The sequence below is a fragment of the Myxine glutinosa genome, chromosome 14, assembly GCF_964187855.1.
Source record: "Myxine glutinosa chromosome 14, kmMyxGlut1.1, whole genome shotgun sequence".
NCBI classification, from domain to species: domain Eukaryota; kingdom Metazoa; phylum Chordata; class Myxini; order Myxiniformes; family Myxinidae; genus Myxine; species Myxine glutinosa.
Genome location: NC_136274.1, coordinates 38,454,065 through 38,471,812, shown reverse-complemented (window position 1 = coordinate 38,471,812; position 17,748 = coordinate 38,454,065). Strand labels below are relative to the sequence as shown.

Genomic DNA, 17,748 nt, shown 5'->3' with positions numbered 1-17,748 from the left:
GCAGTGTTCATATGTTTTATACCTCTTCCACCCCCCCTTCCCATGCCCCCCCAAAGCCCTCCCCCTCCCACATTTCTCCCGATGTCCCTGCTCTCAAATGTTGTGTTTGTGTCCTTCCCCCTCTCTCCCCATCTTGTCTGCCGCTCCCCTTATTTTTTGTGTTTTGTGTGTCGGTTTGACTTTTTGTGTGATTAATGTTAGCTCTTTCACGAGCCTCGATCTTGTATACAAAAAAAAAAAAAAAAAAATCCGTTCTGTGATCTAGCTCTTCCACAAGCCGTGACTTTCGATACAAAAGTAAAAAAAATATTAAAATTCGCAGCTTGTAAAATCTCTACTGTTGCTCTACATTCACTGAAGTTAAATATTACGTTACTCTGCTGTTTTTAATTCATGAATATTTTTTTTTACAAAATATGGGATTGCACTGTTCTTATACGTTTTAGATTTATACACAAGTTGCGTGATGTTGGACCTGTCTAAGAGAGTATCTATCATATAAAACACAATGTCAGTTTGTGTGTTTGTACAGATGTCTGTCCCCCTTCATAAGGGTACGTTTTAAAGGCCAATCTTTTAACATGAATGTGTGTTCACTATGGTCTATTTTTGAGGATAAAACAAACTCGAAAAAATATTTTCGATAAAAGAGTAATTATGTGTTTTCTATTGGTAATGTAGACGGTGGCTTGCAAAGGGAGCCTCAATGGCGGTGTACAGAAGAGTTAAAAAAACCAAAACAATAAATACATTTTGCACAGAGGTGAAATTCGCTGCACGTGATGGGCAATGCTCGCGGAGTAAAATAAGTGTTCATTTATGTCTGGAGGATGTCTAATAAATAAAGAAGATATAAGCACACCTGACACTAGGCCGAGGCTTCAGACTTTGGCATGCTCACGAGGCTGCACCGTTGAACAAACTGTTCCAACCTGAAATTTTTGATAGGCTTTATACAAGTTCCAATCTCGCGAGGATCTCGCGAGATCTTGGAGACGGTGGGAGTGATTTTCGAAGCTCCACTCGGTCTCCACGTTATTCGAAGTTAAGTCTGTTCACAATTGTATTTTGTCGAAACTGTATTTATCTTTCGGTGTGTGAAGTTATTGTGTGCAACTTTGGTTGTTTCTCAGTGTTTATCTTTCATAAATTGATCGTCTGTTTGCCGTGTCGCGAGCAAGGCCTTTGCCGCGTCGCGAACGATTTGAAATCGAAGTTAAGTGATTGTTCCCATTTGTATTTTCGTTAAAACTGTATTTATTTATGGTGTTGTACGTATATTGTGTCCCGACGAAGATTTTTCGGTGCAAATCTTTCATACCTGTATTGAAAATCGTGTTAATTCTTGTCGTGTCTTGAGGCCTTGTACAGTGCACACTGTACAACCTTGAGGCTTTGTTTTTCTCTCGGCGGTCCGTCGTTTGTGATCCAATAACTTTCGTTCTCTGTATTCCCAGTCTTTTCACCCATAGCCTACTTCCTTGTGTAAATCTCAACTCAAAAAAACAAAACAAAAAAAAACAAAAAAAACATTTCCTTCTCTTATTCGTTTATTCATTCTTATTCGTTCGTTCGTTCTTCGACCACGTGTTTCTCCCCCATTTCCCCAGATAGTTTTCACTGTTATTAACCTTCAATGTTTACACTTTCCCCTCAAGTTATGTATTCCGTCATATTTTATAACACCTTTTTCTTCTTCTTCTTTAAAAGGCTGCTTTCGACTTGCTCACCAAATCAATTCATCCCAAAAAAAATGTCCATCTCCTATAGTGCCTTTTTTCTACATTCCCTAAACTCTCCTGCACTCCATCCTCCATCCAGCGTCCTTAAACGTATTTTTAACTCGAAGGTCACAAGAAACTCATTTTGCAATAAATGTTCGTTTCCCATAAATCGTACACTTTCTAAAATCCAATCTCACCCCTCCCCTCCAAATCTTCCCCATAACCCCTCCCCTCCAAATCTTCCCCATCACCCCTCCCCTCCAAATCTTCCCCATCACCCATCCCTTTCAAATCTCCCCCCTTGCCCCTCCCTCCTAAACTACCCCCTCACCCCTCCCCGCCAAGACGCCCCCTCGCCCCTCCCCTCCTAGACTCCTCCCTCACCCCTCCCCTCCAAATCTCCCCCATATCCCATCCCTTTCAAATCCCTCCCCTTGTCCCTTCCCTCCCAAACTCCCCCCTCACCCCTCCCCTTCAAATCTCCCCACCCTCATTGCTTCTCAATTTCCCCCCTCTCACTCCCCCTCCTCAAAGCGTCCTCCCCGCTTCTTCCCCCTTCCAACTCTCACCTCCATCTCCCCCAACCTTCTGCCTCGCTCTTCCCCCTCCTCAAATAACACCTCATTGTGCCACACCCAATCACCATCAAACCTTTTGTCCGCCCCATCCTTCCCTTTCTCCGAGCTATTCTGAAATCTCTGACACACCTTCAACAGCTCTCCCTACCTCTTCCACCTCTTCCACATCTTACCCTACCCCTCCTCCCCCCTGTTCTGTATCTGATGCTCCCCCTTCCTCTTCATTAACGGTATGGACCTCAAACATCCGGGGCCTTCGTTCAAACTTAACTGATCTCTCCATACAGGTTGCTTCTGTCAAACCAGATGTGATCTGCTTAACAGAAACTTTCCTCCTTTATGATGTTTCTGATTCCTTAGTATCTCTCCCGGGCTACTCCCTCCTCCGGTATGATAGACCTGAGCCTCGTCCTGGAGGCGGGGTTGCTATCTTTATCAAAAACTCTCTTCCTCACTCGCCCTGCACTGCACTCTCTCCACCTCACCCCCAGGAATACCTCTGGCTACGGCTTCCCCTTCGCTCCCACCTCTTGTTCATATGTGTGTTGTACTGTCCACCAAACAGTGATGACTCCATCTACATCTCGCTGTCTGATAATATGGACCAACTTCTATCTACTCATCCCAACTCTCTCTTTCTCATATGTGGTGATTTCAACTGTCATCATGCCAGTTGGCTGGGTGTGGGTACCTCTCTCACCAGCCATGGCTCCTCAGCAAAGGACTTCTGCGACTCACTGGGACTGACACAATCTGTCAATTTCCCGACCCGGATCTCAGTCAACGGAACATCTTCTCTTCTGGACTTGGTTATGACTAACTTCCCTGAAAATGTCTGCTGCTCTTCTTCTGCTCCAATCGGATCATCTGATCATGTCCTTGTTAAAGTGGACATCTCTCTGACCATCCTCAGGGAGCCTGCTCAGCGTCGACGAGTCTGGCATTTCACTCAGGCCAACTGGCACGGTCTTCAAGCAGCCATCAATCATCTGGACTGGTCTCCCATCTCTACCACCTCTGACATCAACTCATCCTGGGAATTCTTCCAAAGTAAATTGCTCTCTCTCATGCACAGATTTATCCCATCTCGTCTTCAGTTGTCATACCCTTCCTCCCGTACATGGTACACGGAATCTTGTGGTGAGGCTGTTGCCCAGAAACAACTTGCCTTCGTCTCCTGGAAAGCAAATCCAACGGAAGGAAATCTCATTTCCTTTCACAAAGCCCGAAACAAGTGTGTGTCCACCCTCAGGAGAGCCAGGAAACAATATCTCTCCGTTCTCAAGACCGAACTCTCTTATCTGTCTCCCTCTTCCAAATCCTGGTGGCGTCTGGTCAAATCCGTTTCTGGTGTTTGTTCCCCCTCCATCCCCTCCCTTACCTCAAACGGCTACACAGCTGACTCCGCACGTGAAAAAGCTGAATGCCTCAACTCTGTGTTTGCCTCTAAATCTTGTGTCCCAAACCCATCCCTCTCTGTACCCACCATACCCAGTCGTACCCTGCTGCTCCTGGACTCCGTGTCCTTTCCTCCTGACAAGGTGGAAAAGTTTCTGTCAACCCTCGACTCTGATTCTGCAAATGGACCCGACGGCATCAGCCCACGGGTCCTAAAATCCTGCTCTGCTGCTCTATCTCACCCTCTCTCTGTTCTCTTCACCCTCTCTTTTGCTCAAGGTCAACTGCCATCTGCTTGGAAATCAGCCAACATCACCGCTTTGCACAAAAAAGGTGCAAAAACAGATCCTAGCAACTACAGACCAATCAGCCTTCTCCCAATTATCAGCAAAGTCATGGAATCCATCATTGCTTCGGATATGAAATCTTTCCTCTTCTCCAATGGCTTGATCTCTGATCATCAATTTGGTTTCAGACCAGGTCACTCTACTCTGGACATGCTGCTTCTGCTGTCTCAACAATGGATGGAGGTCCTCAATGCCAAACAGGAAATTAGAGCTGTCTCCCTTGACATATCACGTGCCTTCGACACGGTCTGGCACCCCGCTCTGCTCACCAAACTCTCCTCCTTTGGTATCCATGGAAATCTCCACGCATGGCTGGCGGACTTCCTCTCTAGTCGTCGTCAACGTGTGGCCCTGAATGGGTTTCTCTCATCTCCTCTTCCTGTTCAGGCTGGAGTTCCTCAAGGCAGTGTTCTGGGCCCCGTGCTTTTTCTGGTCTTCATCAATGATCTCTCTGACTCTCTTGAAAATCCTCTCTATCTCTTTGCTGATGACTCCACTCTCTGCCGCTCCATTCCTCTTCCCTCAGATCGGCAGTCTGCAGCCTCCTCACTCTCTGAAGACCTGGACAAAATCACAGACTGGTCAAACAAGTGGAACATGTCTTTCAATCCTGACAAATCTCACACTCTTACTATGTCTCTCCGAAAAGATCGACTGGACAACCCTCCCATCTACTTTCTCAACAATCCTCTCCAAGAAGTTCTGTCGCTCAAGCTTTTGGGTCTCACTATCTGCCATGATCTTTCTTGGGAAAACCACATTTCCAAGCTGGCCTCCAAAGCCAGTCGCCGACTGGGCATCCTCCGTCGTGCGAAGTCCTTCCTCGGCACACCTGAGCTCCTCACCACATACAAGGCTTTCATCCGCAGCTCAATGGAATACTGTTCTCCCCTATGGGCCGGTGCTCCTGCCTCACACCTAGCTCGGCTTCACGCTGTTGAAACCAAAGCTTTCAGAATTATTGGAATCTCCCACGATGAAGCTATCTCTGAGGGCCTTTCACTCACTCACCGCAGGCAGGTAGGTGGTCTTTCTGTCTTCTACCGACTCCTCTCCGGCCTTGCACCCCCAGCTCTCTCTGTGCTCTGTCCCCCAAATATTCCTACAGGTCGCACAAGATCTGCCAGCAACCCTCTGATGGTTAAACTGCCGAAATCTCGGCTCTCTGCTCACCTTCACTCTTTCATTCCTCTTTTCTCCCGCCTCTGGAACAAACTCCCTCACTCCCTTCAATCCCACTCCTCCCTCCAGGTCTTTAAAACAGCTGTTCACCACCATCTCTTATCTTCCCCCATCCAAAACCTTGATCTTTTCTACCCCCGCTAATTCACCCCAGATCCACCTTGTTTGAAATTCCAACTTCTTTCCTGGAAGTCCTGGCAGTGTCCATATGTTTTATACCTCTCCCACCGCCCCCTTCCCATGCCCCCCCCCCCAAAGCCCTCGCCCTCTCTCAGATCTCTCGATGTCTCCATGTCTCTCGGTCCCTGCTCTCAAATGTTGTGTTTGTGTCCTTCCCCCTCTCTCCCCATCTTGTCTACCGCTCCCGATGTTATATGTTTTATGTGTCGGTTTGTCTTTCTGTGTGATAATGTTCGCTCTTTCACGAGCCTCGATCTTGTATACAAAAAAAAAAAGAAAAAAAATAAATAAATAAATAAATAAAAGTTGTATCATATTTTGCCTGTGATCTGGCAACGAATGTCTAAACACTAGAGTTTTGATCATTTGACTTGCAAGTTTCAAACAAATTTGAAATCTCTGGTCTTTCAGGCTTTGGACTTTGCATAACTTAAGAGCCTGATCACAGTTAGGATACGAATTGTCCTATAATTATCCTTAATGATCTTTTCTGAATCCCTTCCAAATAATTGTTCTGGTAGTCTAAGACCCGTGTTCCAGACTGGGACAGCATGTACTCTTCGAGTGATCAGACATAACCTTTATAAATAGTCATCAAATCCTCAACGGAGAAGTTAAATTTCTTCAACAACTTCAACATATACAATTTAGTATTTGCTGTAGTTATCTATACATACTATGTATACAGTACCTTATGTAATGAAATGTTTTCTCTTTGCTGTTACTCTTTGTTTCCGTCCCCTCAAACGTATACCAATCAGACCTGAGGTTCTGGTCACATGACAGGGTGATGTGATTACATCTGATGTCATTACGGCGGTACGGCGGCTGACTCTCCACACTCCAACATTTTGATTCCAATTTCGTTCAGGCTGAACATATCGTCGAACCTGTCATATATCACAATCGCCATGCTCTACCTTTACGTTTTTCATTCAGTGTGAAACACAAACAAACCGATTGTTAAAATGATCATCAAATATCGAAAGCATCGGCGTTAGCATGTTTTTAACCCAAGCCTTGTGGGGTATATAGATTACAGTAGATCTTCCCTTAGTTCTGTAAGTAAAACTTACTTCACGGATGTCGGGATTCCTCCAAATTTCTTTGTTTAATGTTATGAACAGCATTAGCGACTGTTTAAAAAGCTAATCATGTGTGTTTTTTTTTGTTGCTTTTTTTGTATACAAGATCGAGGCTCGTCTAAGAGGTAACATTAATCACACATAAACAAACTGACACATAAAACATTTGATAAAGGGAGCGGGAGACAAGATGGGGGAGAGAGAGGGAAGCACACACGTACAAGATTTGAGAGCAGGGACATCGGGAGATCTGTAGGAGGAAGAGGGCTTGGGGGGAGGAGGAATGGGAAGGGGGGGGGGGGGCGGTGTGAGAGGTCTAAAATACATGGACACTGCTAGAACTTCCAGGAAAGAAGTCGGTATTTCAAAAAAGTGGATCTGGGTTGAATTAACGGGGGTAGAAAAGATCAAGGTTTTGGATGGGGGAAGATAAGAGAGGGTGGTGGACAGCTGTTTTAAAGACCTGGAGGGAGGAGTGGGATTGAAGAGAGTGAGGGAGTTTGTTCCAGAGGTGAGAGAAAAGATGAATGAAAGAGTGAAGGTGAGCAGAGAGGCTTGCTGGCAGATCTTGTGCGACCTGTAGGAATATTTGGGGGACAGAGCACAGAGAGAGCTGGGGGGCAAGGCCGGAGAGGAGTCGTTGGAAGACAAAGACCACCAACCTGCCTGCGGTGAGTAAGTGAAAGGCCCTCAGAGTTAGCTTCATCGCGGGAGATTCCAATGATTCTGAAAGCTTTGGTTTCAACAGCGTGAAGACGAGCTAGGTGTGAGGCAGGAGCACCGGCCCAGAGGGGAGAGCAGTACTCCATTGAGCTGCGGATGAAAGCCTTGTATGTGGTGAGGAGCTCAGGTGTGCCAAGGAAGGACCTTGCACGACGGAGGATGCCCAGTCGGCGACTGGCTTTGGAGGCCAGCTTGGAAATGTGGTTTTCCCAGGAAAGATCATGGCAGATAGTGAGACCCAAAAGCTTGAGTGACAGAACTTCTTACTGTATACCGCTTGACGCGTCGAGTAAGAAAACATGAATCGATAGCCAAATCCACCATGTTTTTAAAATTATCACACTTTGATTGAACATCTTGGTTCTCATTACCCTCCGTACAGTCATGGTAGGTTATCCACTGACTAAATTCCCACTTGTTTATCTTTGTCCCTGACAGGCAATGTATCGCAGCAACCGTTCTACAGTTGGAGGATTCTTCCTCGCTGGTAAAACGATGGTTTGGTGGCCGGTAAGTGCAGTTCATTTTAAATCGGACCAAGGTAGTCTATTCTTCATACTGTTTGGACGAAAATGCAATAGGTTATTCAACATTTACTGTGGTGGAGTGAAAATCGTGTGTTGTTTGAGTGATTTCGTTTTGGGGTGTGTTCGCATCTTGTGATGTCACTCAGCTGTGATACCTCAAGCCTAAAATGCTCCACGTAATTGCAGGAATGAATCCCTTATGAGGGCTTGGGATTTCATCCCCCTTTATTCACAGCCTTCATCATTATTGTGCACCGCTTCCTCCCTATTCCATGTCGAGGAGCTGCATGACGTCATCCCCGGGCGGGCACCAAAGGGGGCCCGGCGATGACGTGTGCCAAAAGGGAGTACCCAGTTTTCACCCCGTTTATTTGTTTGGTTTCTTTCTTGTTTTCTTGTTTGTTTGTCTGGGTGATATCTCAGACATCCTTTAAGCCAGGAAGCTGAAATTTGGACACAATAGTGAGCACGTGCTTTGGCTGTAAAGGGCATTTTTGATAAATTACTTCATTTTCATTTATTTATTTTAATTACACAAGTAATCAATCAATTATTGGACACCACTCCCTCGCAATTCCGTCTCTGCGTGCTACCTGGCCGAAGGTGCCCCGGCAATATCACCTGCTGGAGGATATGATATTTATTTATTTGGCATGGGGGCGGTGTATTTTGAATGTAGCTCTACTTATCTGAATCTTTTCTGGGCCAATCACATATTTAAGTTGGTTAAAAGGGTAGAGTGGAATTTTTTGAATTTTGGACTTCCAAAAGGCATTGGAAGTCTTCATCGTGCTTCGTTAATTGGGTTGTCAACCTCAATTCCCGGCATTGTAAAATTCTATCAGTGGTAGCCCCAAGTGTGGCTCTCCATTTCGGGCTAGTGCCTCTCATCTTGCACCCAACAAGGTAGTGCAGGCAAAGGTCTTTTTATATGGTAACGGGTGTCACTACCCAGGAGTGCAGGGCCAGATCTTCTAAAGTCTCAGACAATTGGTGGCCTGCTAGTTTTCCACCACAGCATATCTGGTCTTACACCACCTGCCTTCTCAGCTCTTGTCACTCTCAAACCACTCATACTCACTCATTCAGCAATCCAAAACTTATTGTCCTCTCCAAATATAAGCCTCCACCTCCACTTCCTTGCTTTCACCTCCACTTCCTTGCTGAGGCTTTCTTGGCCTTTCTTGGCCTTTCTTGGCCTTTCACCTCCAAGCTGAGGCTTGGAGGCTTTCACCTCCACTTTCACCTCCACTTAAGCTCACCTCCACTTCCTTCCTTTCTGGTTTACTCTCACCCTTTGTCCACATTTACCTTGTTGATCAGCTTTTGTTGTCTGCTAATATATTTTTTGTCTACTTATCCACCTACAGTCACGTGACAAAGTAAGTACAACCTTGGCTCTAATAGGTGGTATTGCCCTCTTTGGCAGAAACAACCTCAAGTAGACGTTTCTTATACCTGTCTACCAGTCTCTGACATCGACTGGGAGAAATTTTTGCCCACTCCTCGATGCAGAATTCTTTCAGCTGTGCGATGTTTGAGGGGTTTCTTGCATGCACAGCTCGTTTCAAATCGCCCCACAACATCTCGATGGGATTTAGATCCGGGCTTTGACTTGGCCATTCCAGAACCCTCCATTTCTTTCTTTTCAGCCATTCCTTGGTGGATTTACTGGTATGTTTAGGGTCATTGTCATGTTGCAAGGTCCACCTTCGGTTGAGCTTCAACTTTCCGACAGATGGCCTCACATTATCCTCAAGCACCCTCTGGTACAATGAAGAATTCAGAGTGGATTCTATGATGGTGAGCTGCCCAGGCCCTGATGCAGCAAAGCTGCCCCAAACCACAATATTTCCACCACCATGCTTTACAGTTGGTATCAGGTTCTTGTGGTCAAATGCTGTCTTTGGTTTTCGCCAAACATGTCTTCTGGTACTGTGGCCAAATAGCTCTACCTTTGACTCATCTGTCCAGAGCACATTGTTCCAGAAGTGCTGGTCTTTGCGTAGGTGTTCATTGGCAAACTTGAGTCTTGCCCTGATGTTCTTTCTGGACAGCAAAGGTTTCCTCCTGGCACACCTCCCATGTAGATCAAATTTGTGCAGCCTCTTTCTAATGGTAGACTCGTGCAATTTGACATCAACAGTGGCAAGAGCTACCTGTCGGTCCCGTGATGACATTCTGGGGTTCTTAGAGACTTCTTTCAGCATCTTGCGGTCTGCTCTCGGGCTGAACTTGCTGGGGCGGCCTGGCCTGAACAAGTTGGCAGTTGTTTGGAATCTTCTCCACTTGTAGATGATCTTCCGGACAGTCGAATGATTGATTTCAAATTGTTTGGAGATCTTTTTAAATCCCTTCCCAGACTCGTCGGCATCTTTAACCTTTTTTCTGAAGGCCTCAGAGAGCTCTTTTGATCTAGGCATGGTGACGCCGCACACTTCAACAACAAAGAGAAAACCAAACTAAATGTCTGAGGTCTAAATAAGACAGGTTCCTCCAAGATCCTCTCTAACGATGTTCTAATCATTTGCACCTGAGCTGGTGCACCTGATTCTAATTTTAGGTATTTGAAGTATGTTTCATTTATGTTTATTTAAATTACACAATGGACTACAAAATGTAAATGTTTCATGATATTTGTTATATTATATCACCTTTATCTATCAATATTGTTGAAATGAAGATCAAATAGCTGTATGTTGAAATATGTTAAAAGTCAAAACTTTACATGGGGTGTACCTACTTTTTCACGTGACTGTATGTTCCATTGTTCTTGCTCTACGCTCTTATACCTAGTATGTATATGCTGTGTATCTATTCATTCCTTGACTTTCTCCATTCCTTGTCTATATGTTCCCCACTGTTTCATTGTTGGTCTGTTGAGCTCTTGCCACAGTTCAGGTTTTTCAGAACCCTTGACATGAGCTTTAAACTTGGCTCAGCATTAACTTTTTTTCTCGCCTATCCGTGGGATGAGGAAGGTTTTGGATTTTACAGGTTCCGTCAACCATTGCAACTGCGTCCAACTATTTGTGGCACATAATTGAATTGTCACATCTCAGAGGTAGCCCCACTGGGCCAACACCCCAATTCACATTTTAATGAATTTAACATCATGTACACAATGCTTGCTGTGTAATGTTTCTCAGATTAGTACACAGAGACTGCACCTCTCTGACGTCCCACTGAGTGATTCATTTCTCTTAGGCTGCGTTCTCCGAATACACCAGTAACAGTATCTTTCGGTGTTAGTCAAACACAATTGCTAACATAGTAGGTCGTGGTTTAATTATTACTTCGTGTTCAGCTCAAAGTCATTTTTATTTCCCTTGTTTGAATGAGTTGTCCCGCCATGCATCATGTGAACTTCTGAGTTTTGACCTTGTTGCTTTGGCCTTGCGACAATTGGATGTAGCAGTTCTCATCCTGTGATAGTACAGTATGTTTCTTTGAAGTTTTCCCCGATGCGTGGGGTTGGTCACGTCTAAAAAGACAACTTTAGTCAGTTACTGCTAACGGACCGGAAGTTATGCCCGTGGCATTACACGAAGAACAACTATGTTCGAACAACTATCGGGGATGCTTCTTTGTGGTGGTTGTACCCCCCAATGCAAGTCGTGAGCCAAATCTTCCCCAATATTCCCTGCTACCCGGATTTGTCAGGGCAGTGCGGTCATGGTCAGAGTTTCAATCAGCCTCCATGGACCGGCCCTTTCCCTTTTGCGTCTCTCTTTTCTCACTCTTTCTCTCTAACTCTGTCGTGGCCCTGACTTTGTGAATGGGGTGGTACACCATCCTGGATGTGGGGGATCTCTGGGTCGCTCCTGCGAGTTCGGCTGTCTCCGTGCAGCGGGCTTGTTCGAGAGAACTTTCCAGGCTCAGCAACAGCAACAACTATCTTCGAGGTCAAGATATGTCGAGTTTATTAAACTTCCGGGTGGTAAAATTGACCTGATCTTTGGTGGACAGTTTTTAAAAATTATTTATTTATTGAGGTTTTCACTTGCCCGACAGACAAAATTGTCTGCCCCGAACAGTCAGACATGAAGGAACTGCGCTCCAACGCGAGTCGAAAGAATTGACGCGACCAAAGACGGAATTCGTCCGAGTTGCTTTATTGAAACAAAACAGCTCGGGTACTCTGAAAAGCCCGTTTATCGGGCAGCAATATATATACACATTTATGTCGGGAAGTTTGCCCGGCAAAAGCTATACCGGGCATGCCCGGGTGTCAAGGGCGAGCCTTGGAAAGGCGAGTCTGGACCTGCCCGGGCGTGTTTGGCTGCGGCCTGGCAAGTCGAGGCTGGGCGTGCCCGGACGCTCTGGGCGAGCCCTGGAAAGGCGATAGCGGGCATGCCCGGACGCTCTGGGCGAGCCCTGGAAAGGCGATAGCGGGCATGCCCGGGAAAGACGAGACCGGGCGTGCCCGGGAGGTTCGGGCGTGCCCGGGAGAGGCGCGTCTGGCCGTGTTCTGGCCGGTGCAAGGCGATTGTGTGCATCCAGCGGTAACCGCTACAAGACAACCATTACCACTGGGACCCTGCTAACCTTGGCTCCTTGTATCGGACTGGCAATTGGTCAAGAGAACAGTTTCACTTTCAGCTTCAGGAATGCTAAGGATAATTCATGGATGTTCCTTATTCTTCTTCCTCTTCTCCTTTCGGATGCAACACATGGCTGCAAGTAGCACATTGGCTGATGACGTGGCTGTCCCACAGAGGCAGGGCTGCCTGTTGGTCAGGGCAGAGATTTAGAATTTTCATGGTCAGGATAACAGTTTATAGCTAGGCCGAGATTCGAGCCCAGACTAGATGGCTCGGACGCGGGTGTGCGTACTTCTAGGCCATTTTTCCAGCCCTATGGACATTGCATTGCCCTGCTCTGAGTGTTACTTGTTTCACATGCTATCTCGTTTAGTTTTGCCATTATACGGAATGTCTTGCTGTTCATCAACTGTTTTTGTTTTTACTCTTCTTACAATCCACTTTAAGCATTTCAAATTCCCTTTCTGAACAATTTATTTCTTTATTTCAAATTCTGAGTCTTTCTGAGCTTGTTTTTTTTTTTTAATGCTTACCTTGTGCCATATTGATTTACTGTTATTGTTGTTCATCAAATTCAGGAATTATTTTGAACCAACAAGATTTCAGATTAATTTACATGTGTATCTTTTTGTTGTGGTTGTGCAGATTGGCGCATCACTCTTTGCCAGTAACATTGGCAGTGGTCACTTCGTGGGCTTGGCCGGGTCGGGAGCCGCTTCCGGAATTGCCATCGGTGGCTTTGAATGGAATGTAGGTTAATTGTTAAAACTGGATGATGAAGGTGAAAACCAAAGTTGTAGTATTTTTCAAGTTACACTTCAACAATGTTAAACAGTGATAGTGCTCGTCTTCATGTTTATGTTACTTAATATGTATTTGTAAGTCCACTTAAGGTCATGAGGTGACTTTCATTTTAAGAGAGAATGATGACAAAACATAGTTTGGGGATAAATAAATAATTTTATGTGACGAAGGACGATTTCTGAAGTGTAAAAAAAATAACAAATTATAAATATAATATTTAATGTGAGAAGCTTTTTTTTGAAAACGAAGTCGAGGTTCTTGAAAGAGCAAACACATGGACCATATAATTTGAGGTTCTTGAAAGAGCTAACACATGGACCATATAAGAAGTTGAGGTTCTTGAAAGAGCTAACACATAGACCATAAAATAAGTTGAGGTTCTTGAAAGAGCTAACACAAAGACCATATAATAAGTTGAGGCTCTTGAAAGAGCTAACACATAGACCATATCATAAGTTGAGGTTCTTGAAAGAGCTAACACATAGACCATATCATAAGTTGAGGTTCTTGAAAGAGCTAACACATGGACCATATAATAAGTTGAGGTTCTTGATAGTGCTAACACATGGACCATATAATAAGTTGAGGTTCTTGAAAGAGCTAACACATGGACCATATAATAAGTTGAGGTTCTTGAAAGAGCCAACACATGGACCATATAATAAGTTGAGATTCTTGAAAGAGCTAACACATGGACCATATAATAAGTTGAGGTTCTTGAAAGAGCGAACACATAGACCATATACTAAGTTGAGCTTCTTGAAAGAGCTAACACATGGACCATATAATAAGTTGAGGTCCTTGATAGCGCTAACACATGAACCATATAATAAGTTGAGGTTCTTGAAAGAGCTAACACATGGACCAAATAATAAGTTGAGGTTCTTGAAAGGGCTAACACATAGACCATATACTATGTTGAGCTTCTTGAAAGAGCTAACACATAGACCATACAATAAGTTGAGGTTCTTGAAAGAGCTAACACATGGACCATAAAATAAGTTGAGGTTCATGAAAGAGCTAACACATGAACCATATAATAAGTTGAGGTTCTTGAAAGAGCTAACACATGGACCATATAATAAGTTGAGGTCCTTGATAGCACGAACACATGGACCATATAATAAGTTGAGGTGCTTGAAAGAGCTAACACATGGACCATATAATAAGTTGAGGTTCTTGAAAGAGCTAACACATAGACCATTTTTAAGTTGAGGTTCTTGAAAGAGCTAACACATAGACCATATACTAAGTTAAGGTTCTTGAAAGAGCGAACACATGGACCATATACTAAGTTGAGCTTCTTGAAAGAGCTAACACATGGACCATATAATAAGTTTTGGTTCTTGAAAGAGCTAACACATGGACCATATAATAAGTTCAGCTTCTTGAAAGAGCTAACACATGGACCATATACTAAGTTGAGCTTCTTGAAAGAGCTAACACATAGACCATATACTACGTAGAGCTTCTTGAAAGAGCTAACACATAGACCATAAAATAAGTTGAGGTCTTGAAAGAGCTAACACATAGACCATATACTAAGTTGAGGTTCTTGATAGAGCTAACACATGGACCATATACTAAGTTGAGCTTCTTGAAAGAGCTAACACATGGACCATATACTAAGTTGAGCTTCTTGAAAGAGCTAACACATAGACCATATAAGTTGAGGTTCTTGAAAGAGCTAACACATGGACCATATAATAAGTTGAGGTTCTTAAAAGAGCTAACACATGGACCATATAATAAGTTGAGGTTCTTGAAAGAGCTAACACAGACACCATATAATAAGTTGAGGTTCTTGAAAGAGTTAACACATGGACCATATACTAAGTTGAGGTTCTTGAAAGAGCTAACACATGGACCATATAATAAGTTGAGGTTCTTGAAAGAGCTAACACATGGACCATATAATAAGTTGAGGTTCTTGAAAGAGCTAACACATAGACCATATAATAAGTTGAGTTTCTTGATAGAGCTAACACATGGACCATATAATAAGTTGAGGTTCTTGAAAGAGCTAACACATAGACCATATAATAAGTTGAGGTTCTTGAAAGAGCTAACACATGGACCATATAATAAGTTGAGGTTCTTAAAAGAGCTAACACATGGACCATATAATAGGTTGAGGTTCTTAAAAGAGCTAACACATGGACCATATAATAAAGGGAGTGGGAGACAAGAGGGGAAGAGAGAGGGAAGCATACAAGTACAACAACAGTAGAGAACAGGGAATCAGGAGATCTGTGGAAGGGACAGGGCTGGGGCGGGGTACACATGATAAACAAGAGGGATACTACGATGACTTTCAGAAAAGAAAACGGAATTTGAAGAAAGTGAATTTGGGGTGTATTAACGAGGGTAGAAAAGATCAAGGTTTTGGATGGAGAAAGATAAGAGATGGTGGTGAACAGCTGTTTTGAAGACCTGGAGGGAGGAGTGGGATTGAAGAGAGTGAGAGAGTTTGTTCCAGAGGTGGGAAAAAGAGGAATGAAAGAGTGAAGGTGAATAGAGAGTCTTGATTTTGGCAGTTTCACCAGAAGAGGGTTGCTGGCAGATCTTGTGCGACCTGGAGGAATATTTGGGGGACAGAGCACAGACAGAGTAGGGGAGGAGTCGGAGTGTTCAAAGATTGGCTCTTAAAACCTACCCTTATGAAGGGGGGCAGACATCTTATATGGTACATAGCTGAATTAAAACTGTCTGTGGTTTTTCATCAAGTTTTTGTACATCTTCTGTTGCAAAATCGAATGTTGCAAGTAATTATTTGAATGTTGCAGCTGACCTGTTTTTGCACACAAAATGTGCATGCCTCTCAGTTAATGTAGTTGAAATCTTACTATAATGGAGCAAGCGGGTATGTCTCCGACACTCCAAAATTGACAAGAGGTGGAAAGCTTTGGTGGTATGTTCCTTTATCATCATCATCATCATCATCTTCGTTTATCTTATGATATGGAGCATGATATGTTGTGATCATTAAAATTTCTTTCAAAAATGTCAAAAATTGTAAAGTGGATTTCCAAGAATGTACCACAGCACATTGCCCACCAAAGGTGGGCTGAGAAGGGTACTGCCACCCGGAAGACCCGGAGGGCGGCAGAGCCTGCTTGTTCCATCAAGTTCCTTTAGATATTGTATATACAGTCACGTGAAAGAGTAAGTACACCCCATGTAAAGTTTTGACTTTTTCAACATATTTCAACATACAGTGATTTGATCTTCATTTCAACAATATTGATAGATAAAGGTGATATAATATAACAAATATCATGAAACATTTACATTTTGTAGTGCATTGTATAATTTAAATAAACATAAATGCAAATTTCGCATGTGGAAAAAGTAAGTACACCCTTGGCTCTAATGGGTGGTATTGCCCCCTTTGGCAGAAACAACCTCAAGTAGGCGTTTCTTATAACTGTCTACCAGTCTCTGACATCGACTGGGAGAAATTTTTGCCCACTCCTCCATGCAGAATTCTTTCAGCTGTGCGATGTTTGAGGGTTTCTGGCATGCACAACAACAACAACATGCATTTTAAGGCCATTTTCCCTGCTAGAGCGGGGGTTAGCCTTGCGGTCCCCATGACAATCTTCTCAATTTTGCCCTATTTTCTGCATCTCTCCTTGTTAACCCCCTTGCCCGCATTTCTTCTTCCACCATCTTTAGCCAAGTCTTTCTCGGTCTTCCCCGTCCTCTACTTCCTTCTACATCAATTTCCATCACTCTTCTCAACCAGTCACTTTCATCCTTCCTCAACACATGACCAAACCATCTCAGCCTGTTCCTCTTCACAGCATCAATCACAGGCAATATTACCATCATCTTTCGCAATTCATCATTTGTCTTCCTCTCTCTCAACGATACTCCGCACATCCATCGAACCATTCGCATTTCCACCCTTTCCAGCCTTCGTTGCTGCTCTACGTTCATTACCCATGTCTCGCTCCCATAAATCATAACACTTCTCACACATGCAGCATACACCTTTCCCTTCAGCTTCAGCGACACTCTCCTCCTCATCAGCACGCCACTCAGTTCCCGAAACTTCTTCCATGCACATCTCACTCGAGCAACCGTTGCCGAGTCTGATCCACCTTCTCCATTCAGCATGTCTCCGAGGTAGCAAAATGTTTTCACACCTTCCAGCTTCACGCCGTCTCCAAGATCCAACTCAACATTTCCTCCATCTGCAGCTCCCTCTGTGCACACCTTACATTTGAATGTAGCTGCCACACTGGTAAATGACCCTCCCAGACCACTACATTTTTGATGAAACCCACTCAGCGCACATTGTACATTGAATGGAGTTCACTCCAACACCCTTCCTGCACACAGCACACGGCCACTTCCCAGTTCTTTCCACCTCACCACATGCACCACATGCATGTCTGGCATGCACAGCTCGTTTCAAATCCCCCCACAACATCTCGATGGGATTTAGATCCGGGCCTTGACTTGGCCATTTCAGAACCCTCCATTTCTTTCTTTTCAGCCATTCTTTGGTGGATTTACTGGTATGTTTAGGGTCATTGTTATGTTGCAAGATCCACCTTCGGTTGAACTTCAACTTCTCTGACAGATGGCCTCACATTATCCTCAAGCACCCTCTGGTACAATGAAGAATTCAAAGTGGCTTCTATGATG

The 17,748-nt window shown here is 44.2% G+C and overlaps 1 protein-coding gene across 1 annotated transcript in view; it reads left to right on the top strand.

Annotated features, from left to right (window-relative positions):
* The window catches only part of LOC144888769 (sodium/glucose cotransporter 1-like), a 59,031-nt gene that overhangs the window by 5,653 nt on the left and 35,630 nt on the right, over nucleotides 1-17,748 (top strand). Inside the window, exons 2-3 of the mRNA XM_078767962.1 lie at nucleotides 7,656-7,727; nucleotides 12,934-13,038. Coding sequence (XP_078624088.1) covers nucleotides 7,656-7,727; nucleotides 12,934-13,038 — 177 coding nt within the window. The remainder of the gene's footprint in view (nucleotides 1-7,655; nucleotides 7,728-12,933; nucleotides 13,039-17,748) is intronic.